Source organism: Trichechus manatus, unplaced genomic scaffold (genome assembly GCF_000243295.1).
Source record: "Trichechus manatus latirostris isolate Lorelei unplaced genomic scaffold, TriManLat1.0 scaffold00021, whole genome shotgun sequence".
In the NCBI taxonomy this organism is placed as follows: Eukaryota; Metazoa; Chordata; class Mammalia; order Sirenia; family Trichechidae; genus Trichechus; species Trichechus manatus.
In genome coordinates, this window is record NW_004443957.1 from 17,147,622 (window position 1) to 17,171,271 (window position 23,650).

General features: G+C 49.4%; 1 protein-coding gene across 1 annotated transcript in view; it reads left to right on the top strand.

Moving 5' to 3' along the window:
• Positions 1 to 19,846, top strand: part of LHX4 (LIM homeobox 4) — a 46,285-nt gene extending 26,439 nt beyond the window's left edge. Inside the window, exons 3-6 of the mRNA XM_004372878.1 lie at positions 9,382 to 9,584; positions 15,923 to 16,077; positions 16,456 to 16,627; positions 18,984 to 19,846. Of these exons, the coding sequence (XP_004372935.1) occupies positions 9,382 to 9,584; positions 15,923 to 16,077; positions 16,456 to 16,627; positions 18,984 to 19,378 (925 nt within the window). The 3' untranslated portion in view covers positions 19,379 to 19,846. The remainder of the gene's footprint in view (positions 1 to 9,381; positions 9,585 to 15,922; positions 16,078 to 16,455; positions 16,628 to 18,983) is intronic.
• The last annotated feature ends 3,804 nt before the right edge of the window (positions 19,847 to 23,650 follow it).

Consider the following 23,650-nt stretch of genomic DNA (forward strand, 5'->3'; position numbering starts at 1 on the left):
GCCCTGGCCAAGGTCACTCTGGGGTTGGAGTCAGAGCCAGTCTCTGGTTGTCACTCTGGTCCCCAGGGATCTTTCTGTATCCCTAGAAGCCTCACTTTGAGGGGGAAACCACAGACTGACTAGGCTTGGGTTCTGTGGCCAGTGCTATGAGTGAGTTCAGCAGGTTAGCCGGAGGGATGAAGGAGGGGGGACTAGATGGGGCTCTATCACAGTGCCTACCACACCACCCTTAGGAATGAGGCCTTAGAGCTTGAGGGACTTTGGGACTCTGAGAATCAACCTGCAGGTGCCCCAGCAGGGCTAACACAGGAATTCCCACTGTGTGGTCCATGCAACATCAACACCAGGGCCCCCCTGTGGGAGGCTTGTTGGAAGAGTCAGCAGTCAGGGATAGGCCTTCTGCTTTTAAACAAACATCCCAGGTGAGTCTCCTGCACAGGTAAATTTGATACCAGCGGAGCTAACACCTTGGCAGAGAGGACTTAACTGGGAGTAAGGAAGGTCTCCATGAGTCAGAGTCGGCTTGATGGCGGTGGGCTTGGTTTTTGGTTTAAGGAGGGCAGATTCACCACCTGTTTGTCAATGGAGGCTTACATGTTGCTATGATGTTGAACAGGTTTCAGTGGAACTTCCAGACTAAGTCAGACTAGGAAGAAAGGCATGGCAATCTGCTTCCAAAAATCAGCCAATGAAAAGCCTACAGATCACAACAGTCCAATCTGCGGTCGATCACGGGGATGGCGCAGGATTGAGCGGCATTTCATTCCATTGTTTGTGGGGTTGCCATGAGGGAGGGCTGACTCCACTGCAGCGAACAACAACGACGAAGGAAGTCAGATTACGTGCCTGGAGCAAGTGAGTGGGGAGGAAGGAGAGTGACCTTGGGCCAGTTGGCTGACTGCTCCAAGCCTGTCCCTACCTGTGGAAAAGGAATAATCACACCTCTGTACAAGGGCTGTTGTGCTCTATACATGAGCTAGCACACATGAACTTGCCTGGTGCAGCCTACATCCTTGATGCATGTTTACACAAACACAGGGGTGGGGGGAGACGGGCTGCACTCTTGCAGCTGAGGGTGGCTCCCATAAGCCCCATTATCTCTTGGGAAGCAAATCTGCCCCCAGCAGGGGAGGAAGGGATGTGTGGCCAAGGGAAAGGGAGATCCGGGCTCTAGACCCTTTTCTGCCACTGACCGAGCTGTGTGATCTTGGGCAAGTCACTGCCCCTCTCTGGGCCCATTTCTACCTCTGTTAAGTCAGGTGGTTGGACTAGGTCCCTGTTCTAAAGCTTTTCCAGCAGCATTCATCTTAAAATAATAATATTGAATGCTCTTTAAAAATAAAAACAGTATATGTTGTTGTGTTGTTAGGTGCCATTGAGTCGATTCTGACTCATGACAACCCCATGTGACAGAGTAGAACTGCCCCATAGGGTTTTCTTGGCTGTATATAATCTTTTTGAAAGCAGATTGCTAGGTCTTTCTCCTGTGTATTAGGTGAGTTTGAACCGCCAACCTTTCGGGAAGCAGTCCGGCACTTAATTGTTTGCGCCAGCAGGGCTCCTTCAACATTTTGTAACCCCCTCCCCCTCAAATAAAAAGCAGAGCACTATGGGGTAGTTTGAATGGAGCTGGGAGGTTTACATGTGAGCTTGTGCTGTGTGGGGGGTGGTGTCCCCACCCCCCAAGGCTCAGATATTCTCCGGTGTCAGGTCTCCTCCTAAAATGGTCCCCGGCTACGTGTGGAGAAGGCTGACCATCTGGGCAGAACTTGATGCATCCGTGATATGGCTGTGGCCTTAGAGTGGGCGGTGATATATGTTGGAAATATTGGTACATACAGTAACAGTAAATATCAGCAACTTACCTGTCAAGTGTGCTGATAGATAAAAGAAATACATGTAGGGAAGTGTCAGCTGGGAAAAAAATATACGGCCTGCAGTAAATCACCACCAAGCAATTAAAGCATAAAATCAAGTTATGCAGTATTTCGTTTCCTTGCGACAGAGCACCATGCTGTGGGAGCTCACACACACTAAGAGGCTGGCAGAAGGCATGGGCTGGTCCCATGAACTGTCTTCAGTGGAAGGATTACATCTGTGTCAAGAATACCAGAGGCATCATTGAGGAAGAGCACTGGGTTTGAATCCCAGCTCCACTGTTAAGAGCTGTGAGGGCTTGGGGAGGCTACCTAACCTCTCTGAACTTCAATTTCCTCATCTATAAAATGGAGAAGGATGCATTAATACATACTATAGGAATGAGCCGTTTCTTTATTTATTCAACAAATATTCATTGAACATATATCATGGGCCAGGCACTGTTCTAGGCACTGGATCCATTAGTGAACAAAAGAGATGAAGTCCCTGCCATCACAGAGCTGGTCTTTTAGAGAGAGAGTGAAAACAAAACAAAACAAACCTGAGTTGCCGTCCAGTCACTTCTGACTCATAGTGACCCCATGTGTGTCAGAGAAGAACTGTGCTCTGTAGGGTTTTTGATGGTTGATTTTTTGGAAGTAGATCACCAGGGCTTTCTTCCCAGGTGGTACTGGGTGGACTCAAACCTCCAACCTTTCAGTTAGCAGCCAAGTGCATTAACCATTTGTGCCACCCAGGGACTCCCCAAATAAATACACAATACATTTATTGGAGATGATCCATCTGGAGAGGGGAAAGGAAGTGCTGGGGGTGGAGGTGGTCACAAAAGGCCTCTCTGAGAAGTCGACATTTGAGCAGAGACCTGTAGGACAGATGGGATGAGTCTTGCAGGTATCCGAAGAAAGTGTTCCAAGCAGAGGAACCAGTGCCAGGGCCCCAAGGAGGCCAGTGTGGCTGGGGTAAAGTGAGCAAGGGGGAGAGTGGTAGGAGATGAGATTAGAAAGGTAATGGGGGATGAATTATGTAGGGACTTGTAGTTCATTAAAGCTACTCTGGCTTTCACTCTGAGTGAGATGGGAGCCTCTGCAAGGTTCTGAGCAGGGTTGTGAGAGGGTCTGACTTCAGGTGTAACAGGATTGGTTTGGCTACCGTGTAGAGGATAGACTGTGAGGGGTCAGAGCTAAAGCCAGGAGGCCTGTGAGGAGGCGGTTGTAGATGATGGTGGCTTGAACGAGGGTGCTTGCGGTGGAGAGGATGAGAAGTGGCCTGATTCTGGATATGATTCTGGGTAAAGCCAACATGATTTGTTGACAGATCAGATAGGGGCATTAGAGAGAGAGAGACAGAGAGAGAGAGAGGAGTCAAGCATACACCAAGGTTTTTGGCCTGAGCAATTGGAAAAATGAAACAGCCATCCTCTGAGAAGGGGCAGACCACAGGAGGAGCATATTCAAGGTCAGGAGTGTGGTTTTGAACATGCTCGTGGAGGTGTTGGGTGGATAGTGGATGTGCCAGTCTGGAGTGCAAGGGAGAGATCTAGGCTGGAGATGCAAGTGCAATCACCAGGGGGTAGACAGAGAAGAGGTCCAGGCGATGGAGGGGAGCTGCCACTGGGGGTAGCAGAACCAGGGAGCTGGTTCTGAGGCCATGGGAGCAAAGTGTTCTAAGGAGGAGGGAGAGAGGTCAGGGAAAATGAAAACTGACCACTGGATTTAGCAACGTCGAGGTCACGGGTGACCTTGTCAAGTGTAGTTTTGGATGATTGGTGGGGCAGTGCCCTGACTGGAGTGGATTCCAGAGAACATGGGAATCTACTAGTACAGAGGCATCAGAGACCCTGAGCATAGATCCCTCTTCTGAGGAGTTTTGCTCTAAACGGAGTAGAGAAATAGGGAGGGAGATGTGTGGTCAAGAGAGGATTTTTTTTTTTTTTTACATGGGAGAAATAATACCATGCTTGTCTGCTGACAGGAATGATCTAGTAGTGAGGGAAATTAATGATGTGGGAGACAAAGGGGGAATTTGCTGGAGGAACGTTCTTGATTAGGGGAGAAGGGATGAACGCAGTGCCCAGGTGGAGTGTTGGCCTTGAACAGGAGTGCGGACAGTTCATCTACAGAAGGCGGGCCAGGGGCACAGTGATCCAGCAGCTGGTAGACAGGGTGGTGGAGGCGATGGAAGGTCTTTTCTGAGAGCTTCTCTTTTCTCTGAAATTGGGAAGCAGGCCACCAGCTGAGACTGAGAATGGGGGACTTTAGAGAGCGAAGGTGTCTAGTAGGGTGGTTGAGTGATGGATGAGGGAAGTAAATTATGATTTTTCGGGCCCTCTTGAGGTGCAGATCACAAATTTAAAGTGAGTCCAGTCAGCAAGATGGTGTGTTCCTCCCTGGCCCTCTTCAGCTGCCCAGTGCTGGGGCGGAGAAGGTGGAGGGCTGAGGGCGTCTGCAGGGGGTGACTAGTAAGATAGACTGTGGAAGTGTTGCTGCATAAGGGGGGAGGCGAGGCCATGAAGGGAGTGAGGGACAGTGAGAAGGACAGTCAGTGGACCGTCGGTTCTTGAAGGGTTGCAGAATCATCGGCATCAGGGTGCTGGAGGGAGTGAGCTGGAAGGATAGGAGGCAGTGATCTATTGATGGAATGATAGAAAGTGATTCTTGGAAGTGTTGCAGTTACTGGTGACAACGAGGCCAAGGGTAGACCATGGGAGTGACTGGCTGAAGAAGGGTGGAGACCATGATCTTTGGGGGAAGAGGCCAAAGTCTTGAGCATGCAGGGGCAGGGAGGATGGTCTGTGTGGATGTTGAAGTCACCAAGAATTATGACAGGAGGGGCAGTGAGTGAATGTAAGCCTGGAGCTAAACTCCTCAAGGAATGAGGAGTCTGGAGGTGGCTCCAAAGAGGGGTAGTGGGGACTGCACTCTGAGGGCCTGGTGATGAGTAGTAAATGACATAATGTATGCAGAGTGCCAGACAGTGTAGGGCACACAGTGAGTGCTTGGTAGATGGAAGCTGTTTTTATTAGTAATGTTTCAGTGCCCAAATATGGCACCTGGGCTTGATCACAGGATGGAACGTAGAATCAGGAATGGGCCAGAACATCTGTGGTGCAGGGTTTGTGTGCCTCTGGTTCCAGAAGGTGAGTGCCTGCAGGCCCCTCCTGCTGGGCCTGTCTGTCGCCCTCTTTCCGCAGGGTCCAGACACCCTCACGTTTGTCCCTGCACTGTCCAGTGGTCTAGCCAGGCCAGTCAAGAGCAGCAAGGGTGGACAGATGGGTGTTCAGGATGACCACTGGAGCAGAGGGTGAGACCAAGGACACAGGCCAGGCCCCTCACACCTCCCCCTGCTGTAGAAGGGGTACAAGGTGGGCAGCAGGACCAGTCAGGGAGGTGGCTCTGGGGGTGAGGACTCCTAGGGCGGCCCTTGCACCGCAGGCTGGTAGCCCCTAGCGGCTCAGAGTTAGGAGCCCCATAGTCCACACAGCTGGGGACACTGAGGGGTCAGCGTCCCTCTACCTAAGCTCCAGGGTAGGCACTCCAAGGCGAGCTTCTCAGGGGGTGTTGGCTGACTTTTGCAGCCCTGTGCGCCAGCTGTGTGGTCAGAAGCCCTGAGTTCAAACTCTGGTCCCCACTTGTTGCCTGTGTGATCTGAGGCTCGCCCCTCACCTCTCTAAGCCTCGGTTTCTCACCTGTTAAAAGGTATTATACTCACCTTGCAGGCTAAGCACTCAGGAAGTATCTGTGTGAGCAACGTGACTGAGACAGCTCTGGGGATGGGGAGTTGTGTGTTTTCAGTGAGCCAGGGCCTCCTCTCAGCCGGGTCCAGTTCTCTCCTAGGAGCTGCAGTTGTCATGCTGAGTGCCAACTCTCCCCGACTGCTTCAGGCACAAGTTTTAAGGAGCAGTTTGTTCATTCATTTATTTGTTCATTCATTCATTCAGTCAGTCGGTCAGTCAGTCATGTATTCAGTGTGTCTTTTGGCTTGCCTACTATGTGCTGGGCAGGGATAAGAGAAAATCGCCAGTGGTGCTGATCAGACGAGAAAAATAACATAAGCCATCAGCTCCAAGTCCTTCCTTGCATTTTCTTTGTCATTTTGGGTTAGTTCCAGCTGCTTTCCCAGAGGGCTGGCCAGGCAGCACAGAACAGAGGCCTTGTTTTTCTGGAGAGTGAGACCTGCGGGGTTTGCCCCTGAGTGAGCAAGGCCCTGCACACAGTAGGTGCTCAGCGATAGGTACTGCCTAGAAAGGGAGCCTGGTTCTGCAATGGTTAAAGCGCTCAGCTGCTAACTGGAAGGTCCATGGTTTGAACCCACCAGTTGCTCTGTGGGAGAAAGATGTGGCAGTCTGCTCTGGTAAAGATTTACAGCCTTGGAAACCATATGGGGCAGTTCTGCGCTGTCCTATAGCATCACTATGAGTCAGAATCGACTTGATGGCAGTGCATTTGGTTTTTTTTTAATTGCCTAGAAAATCCCTTGGCTGGTGTTCAATCCTTCCTCCCCATTCTCAGCATCCTTCTAATTTTGGTCGGGTCAGCTAGACACCTGGTTCTCTGTGTAGCAGCCCAATCCACAATTTCACCTTGTTTTGGACCAGGGAATTTTAACCATGGCCGTGTGTCTCATTATTGCCTGTCACAGGACAAGTCATGCAGCTTTCTCCTCTGTGACTCTGGATGGTCGAAGATCTGGAAACTCAAGACAGTGTCTTCAACACATACACACTCCAAAGGACAGCGTGTTATTGGGGGTCCACTGGCTCTGATAGGGTGGGGTGGGGGTGGTGGGCACCCTGCAGGGCTGGGCCATGCTGGGGGGAGCCCTGTGGGCTGAGGGAGTGGACCGGCTCCCTTGGTGAGAGTCCCCGCTGGCTGTGTCCCGGGGGAGATAGGTAATGAGGAACAACTTCCACTTACCATCGGTATAAATCCCACAATCAGGAAAATTGCTTCAATTGCTAAAAAACGCTGGTAGGAAAGTCCATTTATTTTTCATTTTTCTTGTGCACTTGCCACCCTCACGCATGAATCACTGTCGGAATGTAGATTAAATTTATACTCCCGTTATCTTTCATGTCTCTGGTGCTCTGGTGTCAACTGGGTTCTGGTTACTGAAAGCCACTGTCTGCTTTTTAGTGGTGAGAGAGATGTGGCCCTTCCATGGGAGAGGCTGCTGAGTGGTCCTTGCTCTTTTCTGGAGCCCCCCTCAACCCCCCTTGCCCCCCATCTCCTCCCTCTTATGTAGGACTTCCTGTTGGGGAACATGGGCAGTTCTCTGGGGCTGCTTCTGCTCCAGCATCAGCACAACATCTGCAGCAGAGGGTTTGGACAAAGTCTCTTGATTTTTGGTGGTTTATTTGGGAAGGTTTGCAATGCATGAAGAAAGCATTGTTTCATTTTTAACACCTGCTTTGTGAATTGGCCTAGATTCGATATAAAAAGTACAGGTGTTTTGAAAAGCCACTCTAGTAACATACACAGGCTTCCTTTCTCTTTGTTACCCAAACACACACACACACACACACACACACACACACACACACACACACACACACACACGCACACAAGCTGGTTGCCTGCCTGCCTTTCCTCTTCATATACGGGATGTGGTTGGACAGCAGTCATGAAGGTTGGTTCTTACCTGTATGGAATCTTCCAGAGTTGACTGTATACTTTGTTCTCCATCCTCAGGTTTAGCCATCTCTGTCCACATCCTCTAAAAGCATGGTCTTTATTCACTGATTTATTTATTCCACCAATACTTTTAACTCTACTTTTCTGGGTCCTGGACTCCTCTGAAAATTTGCTGAAAGCCTAGGTCCCCTTCCTGATGCCCGGTTTTGAACAATTCTGGGGGTGGGGATGGTTTATAGATCTCTCCCAGCCCATACTGGGCCTCAGGCTGAGAATTCTGTTCTATAGAAACCCGTCCCACATACTTGCCCCCCAAAACTAGGAGGCATTCCAGGAATCCAGAAGTCTGGGCTGCTCCAAGCCAAATGTATCAGCCAGCCCTTCATACCTAACGACCTTCTTGTATCTCATCCCAGAAGAGCAATCCCCTGCACCACACTCCTAGCCCTTTTGGGGTTGGCTACCTAGACTTAGAGACCCCCCACTTCTCTGCGACATGTGACGAGGGGTTGCTTCGGAAGCCACAGCTGGCCACGCCTGCTCCAGACCTCTGCAGGGCCCTCAGCAGGTATCATTACGGCAGAAGAGACCCATCATTCTGCATTAATCTGGGATTCATCATGATAGCCATGACCATAATTAATTTATTTGGTATTAATGTGGATGAAATATGTACTGTCCTTTCAGGGGATATCAGGCTGCCTATAAGCATTAGTTAAAAGGACCATTAAAATCAAACCTTCCCCAGATCCATTAGGCAAAGTCTTTCATCCTGAAGAAGATAAAGTTCTGCTGTGTGAAATGTCATGAATAATTAGGTTGATTGCTGTTTTAAACTCTGCCCCTTCTTTGCCACCCCCTCCCGCTCCCTCCTGAAGCGGGGAAGGCTCACCTGCAGCCAAGCACCCCCGTCCCTGCCCTCGTCCACACTGGCCCAGTGATTTCCTTGTAGCCTTCTGTGACGACTGGTGTGTCTTTGCTGATCTCTAGGCCCAGAATGGGGAGCAGGGGCTTCAATGACTCCAGTGGACTATATTTTAAATGTGTCTATTTCTCCTCCCTTTCCAGTCCCAACCTCAGCACAGGGCGGCAGTGGATGGCTTCCTCTTCCCTCGGTGTGGCCCAGGGAGAGGTCTGAAGCCGCATTTTTCACACTGAGGTCTGCAGATGCCCCGCCCCAGTGTGTCACAGGGGCTTGAGAATGCAGATTCCTGGGCCCAGCCCAGCCCACACATCTGGGGGGATGTGCCCAGGAAGGGGATGAGGGCTGGCACAGGGCGATTTCATGTGGGCCACATGGAGGGGAGGGGAGGGGAGGTCTTGGGGTGGGGGCAGGAGAGGGGAGCCCTCGGACAGAGCACGAAGCGCATTTCTCAGGCACTCCAGTGTAGACTCGGCAAGCCGCATCCTCAGTGGGGAGCCGTGAGAGGTGTTCTGCTGGATGCTTTACACACACCAGCCTGCGGGAACACACAGAGGTCCTGTGAGGCCTGTCCTCTTGGCCTCACTGTGAAGGCGAGGAAACTGGGGGCTGAGGGTGAAATAGCTGCTTGTGGAGGGACTTAGAAACTCCTCCTGCTGCCTGGGTTAATTGATGGGCTGTAATTCGGGTATTTTGGAGCCCTGGGATGTCCGCCTTGGAAGAGGCCTTGGAGACTTGAGTTCTGATCCAGACCCTTCATTTTGTGGTTGAGGAGTCTGGAACACAAAGCAATGTAACTATCTGGAGGTAAAGGAGGACCATGGGAGGCTCTGGGAGGCTGGGGGTTGATGCACAAGGACTCTACCAAGTGGTGGGTGGGAGAGGGGCTGGGGTGAGTGGGGGAAGCCAGGCACCACTCTGTGCCCTAATCCTTCTCTGCTCTCCTGACAGGCGCTTCGGCACAAAATGCACAGCCTGCCAGCAGGGCATTCCCCCCACCCAGGTGGTCCGCAAAGCCCAGGACTTTGTCTACCACCTGCACTGCTTCGCCTGCATCATCTGTAACCGGCAGCTGGCCACGGGGGACGAGTTCTACCTCATGGAGGATGGGAGGCTGGTGTGCAAGGAGGACTACGAAACAGCCAAGCAGAATGGTAACCGGTGCTGCCCTGCATGGCCACACCCCCTGCCTTGGTTCCGGCTGTGCCCCGGTCTGTGGTGTCCCGGGTCTGTGGTACCCTCTGGTACGCCTCTCTGAGTCCCACCTGTCTGTCCGTCAAAGCCCTGCTCAAACGCGGCCTCCTCCGAGAAGTTGTCCCAGATCTCTACAGGAGAGTTAATTTCGAACATTCCCTAGTCCTTTAGCCCTGACTGGCTTTTTTGAAGCGTTGATCAAATTATGGTTAGCGTGCGCCTGTCTCCCACACTAGAGAGTAGACTCAGGAGCAGCAGTGACCTTGTCTTCATCATCCTGATGGACGCCTTGCCTAGGGTGGGGCTGGGAGTCCAGAGGGGCTGCTAGGAGAGTGCTCTGTCCATAGTGGACACTTGCGGTGCTCAGTCTTGTGTCTTGGGGTGCACATTTACCTCAGCATCCCGTGCCTCAGAGGCTGGAGTCAGCGCCAGCTCCAGCATTGGCCTAAGTCACCCTAGAATGGATCATCTTGTATTTCAGTTCACTGTGTTTTGTTTCCTCTCAGACTGTGAGCTTCTAGAGGATAGAAACTTGGGGATGCTGACTTGTTGTGTCACCTGACGCCCACAGCGACAGAGCAGGTGCTCAGTCACTCTTGGGAGAAAGAAGAGGGAGACAGTTTGTTCACATTCAGGGAGACTCCAACTCAGTAAAATAACTCCCTCACCCACTGCCCACTGCCAATTGTCACCCCAACCACCTCAGAGGTCATTTCTGTGGTCTGCAGCAGACGCTCACAGCTCCAGCTGAGGCTGAACTCATGCCTCAACATTTAGCAGCCACATCTGGGAAAACTTGCCCTAACCTGGGCAGCCTGATCTTGCCCTCCAATGCTATGCTTTTGGGGTTTTCAAGTCAATGGTGTCACTAGGGTGGGCATCACCCCCCATGGGTGGGCCGGCCTGCAAATCCCCCCTGGTGGGCTGAGCACTCCCCCTCTTGTAGGGCCCAGGGCCTTGCCCTCGGCCAGCCCCTCCTGGCCCTGCTCACCGGCTCCCCAGCAGCTCCTCCTGTCTCCCATTGGCCAAGCCCTTCTCTCTGCCCAATGGTTGGCCCTTCGGCCCAGCTGCCCGCACCCTGAATGGTGGGTGAGGGTGGTGGTGGTGGTGATGACAAGTTACCGCACTGGGTGACACCAGCCCTAGTGATGCCACTGCCTTGGTGGCCTCTCCTCTCCCCCAGCACTGCCTCTGACGTGGACCCTAGGCTCATTTTGGTGTCACCCCCTCTGAAAGTGTCAGGGGATGCGCTCTGCACCCCTGCACTCCCCTAGTGACACTCCCCTCAGCAAGGGCCAAGCTGACTCCCCTCCTCCATTTGCTCCCACCTCTTGCTTCTCACCCACACCTGAGGAGTTCCAAGCCCTGCAGGGCGGCAGGGGTGGGGTGGTGGGGGATGGGAGTGTTTGTACCCTCCACCCTGCCTCTGAATTTGGGATGTGGCTAAACTCAACCTGGGAATCACAGATTTGTGAACTCAGGAAATAACAAGGTCCTTTTCTTTTGATTAAGTGGCCCTGGTCGGCAGTTTGAATCCACCAGCCGCTCCCTGGAAACCCTATGGGGCAGTTCTACTCTGTCCTATAGGGTCACTATGAGTTGGAATTGACTTGATGGCAAATTTTTTTTTTTAATTAAATGGTGGCATAGTGGTTAAAGAGCTCAGCTGCTAACCGAAAGGTCAGCAGTTCCAACCCACCAGCCAGCTCTGCAGAAAAACGATGTGGCAGTCTGTTTCTGTAAAGATTACAGCCTTGGAAACCCTATGAGGTAGTTCTACTCTGCCCTAGAGGGTTGCTATGAGTGGGAACCGACTGGACAGCAATGGGTTTGTTTTTTTTTGGTTTGCATTTAATTAGAATTTTATCAACTCAGGGTGTTACTGTGGAAAGCAGCTCTAGGCCTTATGAAAAAATCAAAGCAGTGGCAATTTCATGTATATCCTTCCAGATCTTTCCTGGGCCCACATGCATATATTACTTCCCATTGCCATGGAGTTGATTTGGACTCATACTGACCCGACAGGACAGAGTAGAACTGCCCCATAGAGCTTCCGAGGCTGTAATCTTTAAGACAGCATACTGCCACATCCCTCTCCCGCATAGGGGCAAGTGAGTTCAAATTGCTGACCTTTCGGTTAGCAGTCGAGTGCCTTAACCACTGCACCACCAGAGCTCCTTGTATGTTTTATAGACTTGATTACTACAAATTAGTTTTTCGCTTAATAAACGCAGTTTGAAATAAGCGGTTTGTGGTGATGAGGAGGCGGAGGAGGTGGGCCAGCTGGAGCCCTGAGCTTGGCTTTGGCAGGAGGGGTGCCCCTTCAGGGGCTTCCTCTCCCTTTGAGGACCTCTTCTCCCAGCACACCCACTGCTCTGGCTTTTAGGAATGAACAGAGGCTTTTGGTCTACTTCCTCCAGGGATCCAGGGCCTCCCCACGCCCACCTCCCAAGGATCTTTGCCTTAATGTATTAACCTACTCTGGTTACTTAAAACTCCTACCAGGCTGTTGCTTTTGAGTCAATAATGATGTCACAGAAGATTAGGGTGTCTTGTCAGGGATAAACCATCAAAACAGATGGACTCAGATACCAAGAAGGCTTTGAAACTTGGATGCCCTTCACCAGGAATAGTAAGAATGTATGGCCTCTCTCCCCAGGCGGTGGCCCCAGGCTCTCGTGCTCAGAGCCCTCAGTTAGACCCTGAGTGTTCCTGCACCCACTGGTGCTGTGGGGGTTCAGGGGAGGGGAAAACAAATGTAGGCTGGTCAGAACCGAGCTGGGGAGACAGGAGTTACACTGTCGGGCTAATATTTTTACCGAGGAGTATTTGTACCATAGCAGACCTCTGTAGGGCAATGGCAAGACAGGATTTGGCATCAGAGGCTTAGGTGGGCATACCTGCTGGGCACTTACTAACTTGGGGACCCCACTGGCTAGTTGTATAACTGGCTGAACCTCGGCTTCACAGCTAGATTGGGCGGATACTATCTCCTGCCACATTGGGCTGTTTCCTTCGGTCTAAATGGGATAAAACAAATAACAAAAACCAAAAAGCAGTTGCTGTGGAGTTGACTGACTCATGGCTACCCCATGTGTGTCAGAGTATAGCATGTTTGTGAAATGGGAGAGAAATGCAAACCAGGAGGTTGGGCTGCTTTAGGTTTTAAAGTAGCTGAGGTTCCCCCTTCCCTCTCTCCCCCCCGTATGCCAATGAGGGAAGGGCTGTTCCTTTCTCTGCGATCAGAGTGATCGTAGTATAGTACAGGAACTTCGTCTGCAGTGGAGCATTTGGCTCTCTCTGTCAAAGTTGCTTTTATTCCTCTTTGGGAGTCCCTGGGTGGTGCAAATGGTTAGCAGGCTCAGCTACTAACCAAAAGGTTAGAAGTTTGAGTCCACCCAGAGGCACCTCAAAAGAAAGGCCTGGTAATCTACTTCTGAAAAATCAGCCACTGAAAACCCTATGGAGCATAGTTCTACCCTGACACACGTGGGGTGGCCCGCCATGAGACTGAATTAGAAGCTAACTGGTTAGTACTCTCCCTTGAGCTAAACAATGGAACCAAGAGCAGCGATTTGCACCCTAGTGTGAATGTTTTTGTTAATTTGTTAGGTCTCCCAAGGTATTTGCATTTTCAGTATAATGAGATTGCATTTTATGCCAGGGACAACTTCTAGGGGACCCTGCATAATTCAAAATTAACAGCTGTAGACTAATTTTCCCATAGGAATTAAAGTAAAAGGGGGGGGGGTATTCTGGGAGCACATAAATCCATAACCAGTAAAATGTATCTTTGCCTTAATGCTACTTTTTATTTTCTCAGCATTATCTCTAATACCTTGCAGAATGTTCTCTCCTAAATTAACAGCCCGGTATATCATGGTCTTGCTTGGCCTTCTTCAGAGTGTTGTATCACATTTAACTTCCGTACCAAGGTTATTGATTTTTGGGTACATTTTTCAGCACGAGCACTGCCACCATACTTAATGAATACTTGGATGACATTGTTATAGGATACAAAAAGATTTTTAAATTATAGTAACAGCGGATGTTAAAATAACAGCATAATACTCACCATAATCACAAAAAGAAAGCCCTGTGCACGTATACAGCAGTGTGGAACCAACGTGACACCAACAGAAGATGAGGCGGTATATCCCAGGGGCACTGGGAAAACAGTTTCTAATTTACTAGGTCAACCTACTTTGAAATTAAATGATGCTTTTTTTTTTTTTTAATTGTACTTTAGATGAAGGTTTATAGAACTAGCTTCTCGTTAAACAGTTAGTACATATATTGTTCTATGACATTGGTTAACGACCCCATGACATGTCAGTACTCTCCCTTTTCGACCTTGGGTTCCCTATTCCCAACTTTCCTGTCCCCTCCTGCCTTCTAGTCCTTTCTCCTGGGCTGTTGTGCCCCTTTAGTCTCGTTTTGTCCTATGGGCCTGTCTAATCTTTGGCTAAACGGTGAACCTGCAGAGTGACTTCATCACTGAGCTAAAAGGGTGTCTGGGGGCCATACTCTTGGGGTTTCTCCAGTCTTGAAATTAAGTGATTCTTGATGAATTAAAAATTTTTGGTGGTCTCATTATTTCAAATTTTATGAAAAAAGTAAGACTATAAACATATTTTTTAATTGCACTATTTCATGTTTGCATAATTCAAAGTTGCATCAAACATAATCATGCTGTTAAATCTATAAATATAGGATGAAGGGATGAATTCCTTATAATAGAATTTAAAGTAGGTATTTTTGGAGGGTTCCTCTGTCCTTTGGAATTAGAATCTAAGTAGTGTAGTCTCTGCTGACTCCCCTCTTCAGGTTTGGGACTCCAGGGAGGAAGCTGAGTGACAGGGGGTTGAGGATGGGACTGAATGCAGAGATGATGCTGTTTCTTCTGAGAAAAAAATAACCCAAGGAGGAGAGGTGGGGTGGGGGGGCATCAGCCGCATTGTACTGTGTGCAGGAAGTGGTGTGGGCTGGGCCACCTGTTCTCAATATCTAGGACATGCTGCCACATGCAGGGCAGGCGGTATCGTCCCCCAGCTTTCAGAGGGTGAAGCCATTTGCCCAAGTCACTCCACTCAACAGGAGTGTGGCAATGCCAGTCTTGAACCCAGGTCTTCTGACTCCAAGAAATACCTTTTAGAATTGTCAGGAGGATCGAATACATGTTAAAGCTCTTAGATCAATACACAGCACAAAGTAAGAGCTTAATAAACATTAGCTGTTGTCATTGTTGTTTTCTTGAATGGAAAGAAAGGAGAAAAGAAAGGGAGGAGCATAGGAATGCAGGGAGCACAGAGAACCGAAAAAGGCGAGCCGCTGAGAGACCCAGAGGCCCTGTGGTTGACTTCGCTCTTTGCTGACTCCAGCACTGCGAGAGGGCAAGTAGGTATAAGTGCAGGAGAGGAAGCCTGAACACCCATTGCCCATCTCATTCCTGACTCTGATGGAGAACAAATGGCCTTTGAAAAATAACAGGAACTTAGGCTCATCTGCTCAGAAATTATAGAAGACTTTGCGTAGATCAGTCAGTGGATTGCCCTGAACACTCTTTAGACCAGTGTTTTAAGAATTTTTTTTAGAAACTATGATCCACAGTAAGAAACTCACTTTACGTTTTGACTCAGTACATATATTCATACAGGAAAACAAACTAAGTTTCAAGAAACAATACTTGCCCTATTCCTATTCTGTTCTATTTTAATTCTATCCTATCCTATCCATCTTACTTCATTTATTAGTTTTAATCCACTAAATTGACTTAGAAATCCACTAGTGGGTTCTGATGTATTGTTTATAAATATTGCTTAGCCTTGAATGCATAGGCTCGGCCCTGGTTGTAGGATGAGGGAAGCCGTGACAAAGGCAATGTGGCTGTGGGCCGGACCTGGGGAAACGGAGGCTCCTGATAGGGAGGGGCAGGGGCAGCTTGCTGGCTTGTTCACCTTGGCCTAAGTTTGCCAAGGCTGATAACACATTTAGAGCTCTGCCCAGAGATGTCTGACAGGAGGGAGGGAAACACATACATTCAGAACTGCATACATTTAGTCTGATGTATGGTCTCTGAGCAGCTGGACTGGAGGGGGTTGGGGAGCGGCAGGTAGCTAAGCGAAGAAAGAGGCTAGGAAGCCCTTCTGGTGTAGGAGTTAGCTCCATGAGGTTTGGCACCACTGCGTTCTGACAATCACCATGCATCCCACTGCCCGGCACATAGCAGGCAAGATACCTGAGGAAAGGAAGGAGGGAGGGATACGCTAAAGCGAGTAAGACATGATTTTCATTACAGATGACTCAGAGGCTGGAGCTAAGCGGCCCAGGACCACCATCACAGCGAAGCAGCTGGAGACATTGAAGAACGCTTACAAGAACTCCCCCAAGCCCGCCAGGCACGTGAGGGAGCAGCTGTCTTCGGAGACAGGGCTGGACATGAGGGTTGTGCAGGTGAGACACCAGCTCCCCCTGCCCAGGGCTCCTTTTCCATGTGGGGTTGTGGCCCATCCCTACTGCTGACAGGCCTGGGGCCGGGGTGGCAGATGTCCTGAGCTGACCCTGTGCCTTCTGTGTGAAGGAGGCACCAACTCGTCAGTGGTGACCCTGGTCCCTTGGGGAGCTGGGCTCAGGGCCATGACCCCAGGGAATTTGGCACAATTGGAGACAGGGCTCTGTGGCCCTGACAGAGGGAGCAGTGGGCACATTACTCTCTGGTCCTGCTCTCTACTGAGGCTTCAGCGCGCTGTCAGACATCTGAATTGAGGGTCCAGAGGGCTCTGGACCCTGGGTGGATAGCCCCTGAATGTGTCCCTTGTGCTTGTGTGGCAGGTTTGGTTTCAGAACAGAAGGGCCAAGGAGAAACGGCTGAAGAAGGATGCAGGGCGGCATCGCTGGGGGCAGTTCTACAAGAGTGTCAAGAGGAGCCGGGGAGGCAGCAAGCAGGAGAAGGAGAGCTCTGCAGAGGACTGTGGGGTTAGTGACAGTGAGCTGAGCTTCCGAGGTGAGCAGGGCTGGAGGGGCAAGGCGGAGGCCTTAGGACAGTCCCCTGGCAAACAGTAATCCTTGGCACCCAGGAGGGATCTTGTGAGGCCTTGGCAAATCCCTTTCAAACACAGGATTTTCCCGGGACTTGTAGTAAAGGGTGGGGGAAAAGGTTAGTGGCCCTTTAAGATGGGACAAGGAGTAGAGAATGAGAAAGCCCTGCTGCTGAGATGTGGAAGCTGGGTTCCCCGGGACCTGGCCAGGTCCTGTCCTGTGGGCCCCAAGGCCTCCCCTCCTTTCCTGCTGACCGGGTACTCTCTCACCAGACCCCCGTGCAGCTGTGAACAGATAGCTGTGTCTCAGCCGTGTGCCCCTGGCCCCTCTCCTGTCCTCTAGAGTCACCCCTTCCTCCTGCCCTGGTAGTGGGGAGGACACGCTCAATGGGCCCTTTTCCTGGGAAATCAATACTGTGAGGGCACGTGTGATGGGAAACTGGCCTCATTTCTGAAATCCCTTCCCCCACCACTCACTCATCCTTTCCCCTGCACACAAGCTTTGCAGCATGCGCTATATTCAAATTTGTGCATCAGCAAAATTGCAAATCACTGCATGTTGTCGGTTCTCCGGTTGTTTGCAAGTAGCCAGAACGGAGAACATTGAATCCTCAAATGTGGAAGGTCTTCTCTGTGGGAGGAAAGAGTAGTTGAGGTGGGGGTCAGAAACCTGGTTTCTGGTTGTGGCTCCATCAGATCAGTTCATTTCTTTTGAGCCTCCGTTTCCTCATCTGTAAATGGGGACTAACTACCTTCCTGCTCATCTCACACTGTTGCTGTGGGGCCCAGTAAAGACAATCGACTGTGGATGTGCTTGGGGAAAGCTAGCACACCTTTACACATGGAAGGCACAGTTATCCCCACATGGAGTCCAGCACCCTGGTCAGAGGGGATGGCATAGGAAAAAGGCCAAATACTGACCATTTGACAGTGGAGCTGAGCCTTCATCTTCCACTCCCTTTAAAGGGCATGAGCTCCCCCTTTTTCTTGTTTTCATTTTCATAGGTGCATGGGGGCAGGCCTTAGGGGCAGGTCATCAGAAGGGATGGGGTGCAGGGGTCTAGTCTGGGAAAGATGTATACAGGAACTGATGCATAGAGCAAGTGGCAATAGAAGAAACCTGTGGGGCAGATGGTGGAAGACTCTGCCTGCCAGGAGCACAGTGCTCTGAGAGGCTTGTAGCTCAGCTTAGAGGTCTTCTCTGTGGGAACCTGGGGAGAGCTCCATGGCCTTATGTTCACCTTCTAGGCCTCCTGGCAGGGTTTGGGAAAGCCACTTAATAATCTCATCTGAGCTGCTGAAATCTATGTCTGAGACATACAGGATTGTTATGTCTTTTTTTGTAGCTCATTTCTGTTAGGTGCAGGTGGGTCCCCTGGTTGATGAATCATTGGTCTCTCTGGGAAATTATAGAATCCCTTACTATCGAGGACTAAATGGCTCTGGTGGCACCATGGTTAAGCCCTTCGCTGCTAACCGAAAGGTTGGTGGTTGGAACCCACCAGCCACTCCGCAAGAGAAAGACCTGGTGATCTGCCCCTGTAAAGATTACAGCCTAGAAAACGACACTATGGGGCAGTTCTACTTTGTCACATGGGGTCGCTATAAGTCAAAATCCACTGAAGGCACACAACAACAACAAATGGCTCACCGCTGTTGGAGAAATTAATTCTTTCAAGAGGCAAAGATTCTATTAGATTCCCCTTACTAAAATTCTTCAAGAAACAAGAAGGTTCATTTGCTATAATCAAGCAGTATTTTGTCCCCATTGAAGAGCTTATTTGATACAGACAGAAACCAAGTCCTTTGATCTTGAACCTCTTTTCCAGGTAGACCGGAAGGATTTTGTCCACAGGTCTAACAGTGGTCCTCAGCTGCACTTACGATATGGGCTGCTTGTTTCTCCACCAACTAAACCAAGTGCTTTTCTAAGCTTTAAAGCTTTCAGAATAAATGTTCTCAGTACAGTGTCCAGTTGTGATGTGGATAACATGTGACCCACAAAACCTCAGTCATACTCCTCGGTATAGCCATAGTATCTCAGGTACTTGCACCACACAGGACAAACCAGCTCACCACACATTTGTCCCGCTTTCGGGGACCTCGGATTTTAGAGTCTCAACAGGTGTCTCTTCTGTTTCCCCTTGACATGGGTCAGTCTCTAATGTTGGCCCATCATGTTGGTGTCTGACCCATGCTTAGCAGTGAGGCAGCTGATGTCCTTGGGCTTCTCTCCTGGTGTTTGTGTTCCTAGGTTGTGAAGAGCAGGGGACCACTGGGGTCCTGGCGGCTGACAATAAATCTCCATTCTTTTGTCCACAGAGGATCAGATTCTCTCAGAACTTGGCCGCACCAATAGGATTTATGGCAACGTGGGGGACATTACAGGCGGACAGTTAATGAATGGGAGCTTCTCCATGGACGGGACAGGACAATCCTATCAGGACTTGAGGGATGGGAGCCCCTATGGAATCCCCCAGTCTCCATCCTCCATATCGTCCCTGCCATCCCATGCTCCTTTGCTCAATGGGCTGGATTACACAGTGGACAATAACTTGGGCATCATTGCGCATGCAGGGCAGGGAGTGAGCCAGACGCTGAGAGCCATGGCTGGGGGACCCACTTCTGACATCTCCACAGGAAGCAGTGTAGGCTATCCCGACTTTCCAACCAGCCCAGCCTCTTGGCTCGATGAAATGGATCATCCTCCTTTTTAAACACCTCTCCTCCCCAACCTACCTGTCCTTCTGGCTTGAGAGAATATCTTCAAGGATCAAAAGAAACTTGACTTCTAAGGATCGAAAGTGCATCAATGTGAACTTCCATTATTTTCAATGGAAGTCCTCTACTGATTCCTAGAAGGCTCTGAGACCATTCTAGGGTGCTGTTTTCTTGGGGAAGTGGTGGGAGAGCAGCCTCCTCTCAGAACACAGCACAGGGATGTGTAGCCTAGAGCTCTAGGGAATGCTGGCTTGTTGGCTCTCTCCCCTCCTGCCCCGCTTAGAGGCTTTGGCTGCTCGGAGCTTTGGTGGCACGAGGTGACTGGGACAGCCACCTTGGCCTCTGGGAACTCTGCTCTGATGGGTGCATTCACACAATGCCTCACAAACCACTGCTCACCAGAACAGATTCCTGAGGTCCACGTGGCACAATGTCCCTTGAGTATAAAAGTGGTTTCTAAACCACCCCATTGAACTCTAATTTTCAGAATAAAAAATCAGTTATTAAAGGTCAGTGAAAACTCTGATGGCCACAATTTGATATTAAAAACATGCCTCCCCCTCCCCCCCGTTTTTTTTTTTTTTTACTGAAAATGTGACTTCTTCCCTATCCTGGAGTACAAACCAGAGAGTATTTGTCAGTTCTGGTGTTTAAGAAATCCCATACGTGTCACTGAATCCCTGATGGCAAGAAGCGGTTTTCATTGCAGATGACTCCAACGCTGGGCTAAGTGGCCCTAGATACCATTACAGTGACCATCTGGTGCGTCCCCTCTGTGCACAATGTGCCTTTTTAATTTGCTCATACCATTTATTCCACAAGACAGGCTGTGGGTTACAAAATGATGAACGCTAAAATACGGAGAGAACAGAATGACAATCAGTGAAGACATTTGTAGACACATTTGGATTCCAAACACAGAGTCTGTTTAGCCATATTGGCAGATGCCAGTCTGCCAGAGTTCCCCATCCTTCTAGGGTGAAATGATATTTGAGAGTCTGTTTTGAGGGAGCTGGTTTAGATGAGATTGCAAGGCCACCCTCACCTGCAGCGAGGTCTCCCTCCCCACTTCCTCTCCAATGAAAGCTTTCTCTGCTGTGCTAGCTGGCTCAACTGAAGGGTAGTCTTGGTCTCTTCCAGGTATGAAAGATACTTTTTGGCCCATCCTTGGCTGGGAGGAATAACTTAGGGAGCAGCCCTAAAGTTGTCTAAAGTGTTCTTAGTGGTCCTTGGGCTGCATCTCTCAGGGTTGCTGGCTGGACTCGTTCCATGCCCTGGACTCTGGTCCTGTGCTCAGAAAGGCAGAGCTCTCCAGCCGCTGGCAGTGCAGAAACTTGCAGTGTATAATAGCACATCACTAACATCACGAAGCCTGAGGCAAGGGCAAGGCCAACCCCTGCTTTGCCAGCGCCACCCTGCAAGAGACTGCACCTCTATGGGAAACACCAACGTGATTGGTGCCGCAGCTTGCATTTATGCACCACACAGCTATCGGTCAGGAAGGTCTCCACGGGCACACTGGAATTTAGCCAGGTGGAATTTATCGTGGTCCCCTTAGGAAACTGTGGTTTGCTTCTTCCAACCTCCTATCCTCTTAAACAAGATCAGCAGAGTATGAAAGGAAGGGAAGGCTTTGCCCTTTTTTCACATGAAATGATGGAGGCAAAGACCCCAAGGACACTCTCTTCAGTGAATGGTTCATCACCTTTTGAGAACTGCAAAGATTTAGGCATATGGTAGGCAGACTAAAGGAAGAAGTATCTGTTCTCCTTTGGCTGCCGCACCCTTTGTAAACTCCTTTCCAGGACTAAACTCAGTTAAGTTTCTTTAAGACAGTCAATAAATTCCTGGGATGAACCTTCAGACCATCTTTTTTTTTGATCAATTTTATAGTGTATTCTTATTTTTCGGTGTGCTGCAACTGTAGTCATTTTTGTTTGAGGAGTCTGCAAATGTAGACTCTTGAGATTCCATGTTTACAAATAGCGGTGTGTTAAGCCTATCCGATTCTGTGCTATTGGAAATTCCCCAGTAATGTGAACACTTGGAGGTGGTGAGGGAGACACAAATGCAAGGTAACAAGCCATCTGGAGGAAAGGAAAATGCAACTGTCTTTTTGGAGGACATCGTCTTAAATACATCATTCTTAGCAGGTTGCTCCCAACGCATGGGAGAAAGGCTATGCTGGGCAATGAACCAGTTGAAAAGCTGTCCCACCTAGGCTTATTATTTGGCTTAGTATCTCATGGGATTATAGAAGCAGGTCATATTTTTGGTTAGTATGAGGAGAGCAGGCTCTTTAAAAGGGGCAGCTCCTCTGTGTAGCACTGCTTTTTAGAATCAATTAACACAGCTTATGAAGTTGACCAGTTGTTTTTTTTTTTTTTTTTGGTATGAGAGCTAATCATGACTTACACCCAAATCAATGGTGGAAGAATGGGAGGCCTTCCTCATTCAGTGTAGTTGATGTTAATGTTGGTAGCAGCTTCTTTGCTTTTGGCTGGAAAGCTCCGGAAAGAGCACTGGTCAGAAAGCCAAGAGAGCTTTAAGTTCCCCTGAGCCACCTCCCCTAAAAGCAGCAAAGCAAACACTAGTACCCCATTTAGAAGCACAGCCACAATGGGTCCCAGATTTTAAATGTATCTCCCTGCAAGTGGGGTTAGCGTATGGATGGCCAGTGCCACTAATGACCACTGCATGCCAAGACCGCTTCTTGGCTCTCTGTGGTTTGGAGATGGAGAACAGAACATTACTTTTAGATTCTCTTAACGGCACTACTCTATTGCTCACTAGCCCATTACTGAGGCATAAGGTGCTACATGGTAGCTGTTTCCCCCTTAACATGACATGGATGAATTTAAAAAATAAACGGAGACCTTCTAGAAGCATTTACAATATTTGGACTTTTCTTTGCATCCAAGAGAGCAATTAACTAGCAACCATTATCTGCAGTGCCTGCCTGACAGACTTTAGAATAGGAAGCTTCTGAATCCAGGAACAAATTAATAAAAAAGAACCCAAGTTTCTAGTGGTAGCTGATATAAGCAAAAATGGAAACGGGGGCTGTGAAGGAATCTATACTTGCTGAAAATTAATAAAATCAGGGAAATACTGAGTCTAAAGGCCCAGCTGGCCCAATGGATAAACCACATTGTTGGGCAGCGTGGTTCCTGGCCTCTCCAGGACTTGCTGGGCAACCTTAGGCAAGTTCCTTTCAGTCTTTGTGCTTTCTCTTTCTTGCCTCATCAGAGAGTTATGAATATAGTGTAAAATGAAAAACTACTACTCACTTTAACATTGTTCCTGAAAATTAATACAGTGAAACATCAGGGAAAGGGAGCGAAATTAAGGCATAAGAAAAGAATTGGGCAGTGTAGTCCTTAAAATCCCCTCATCCCCCATGAAAACATGAAGTCTAATCAGGTAATTGGGGACTGTTAGAGCTTCATAATTAAGTTCACTTTGCAAGGAAGTCTAAGGAATCTGTAGAACAAAAGGCCTTACCATCTGTGAAGTGCAAGCTGGTTACCTTTGAAATAACTGTCTCCTTGTAGGTGGAGGTCTGGTGGCACAGTGGTTAATGTGATCAACTGCTAACTGAAAGGTTGGCAGTGGCTCCTGGGGAGAAAGATGTGGCAGTTCTGCTTCTGTAGAGATTTACAATCTTGGAAACCCTGTGGGCTCGCTATGAGTCGGAATCGACTCGACGGCAGTGGGTTTTTTTGGCCTCCTTGCAGGAGGTGGTTTGAGGTTTCAGATCAGCAAAAGCCGTATATTGTAGACAGTCTACGCTCTGGCACCTACACTCCACACCCCTTTCCCACACACCCTGACCAACAACCTGGTTATGACCGTGGAAATAATGACCATACCTCCTCAGCCAGCAGGGTCTGGTAGGACTGAGGCGGCTCATTTTTAAACACTGCACTTTAAAAATTGGAAACCGTGAGATGAAGAACAATTCAATTAAGCGGAAATGAGTTTTGTTTTATTGCCTGCTGCTGAAGGGCTCTGGGCATGCTGAAAGCTAAATAAAAAGCACATCACTGGCTCTCTCTTTCTTGGATTGGCCAATTGGCCCTTTTTGCAATAGTTGCTCCAACTGCTCCAACACAGTGACTGGAGCCAAAAAGAGAGCTCAGCAAAGTCATCTCATCCACACTCGGCTTGGTAGGACCACACTGAAAGCACACAGTTTCATGCTGCTAGCTCTGGTGAGGAGACAGCTGCAGGTTTGGGAGGTGCGCCAAGCATTCCTTTGCTTAGAG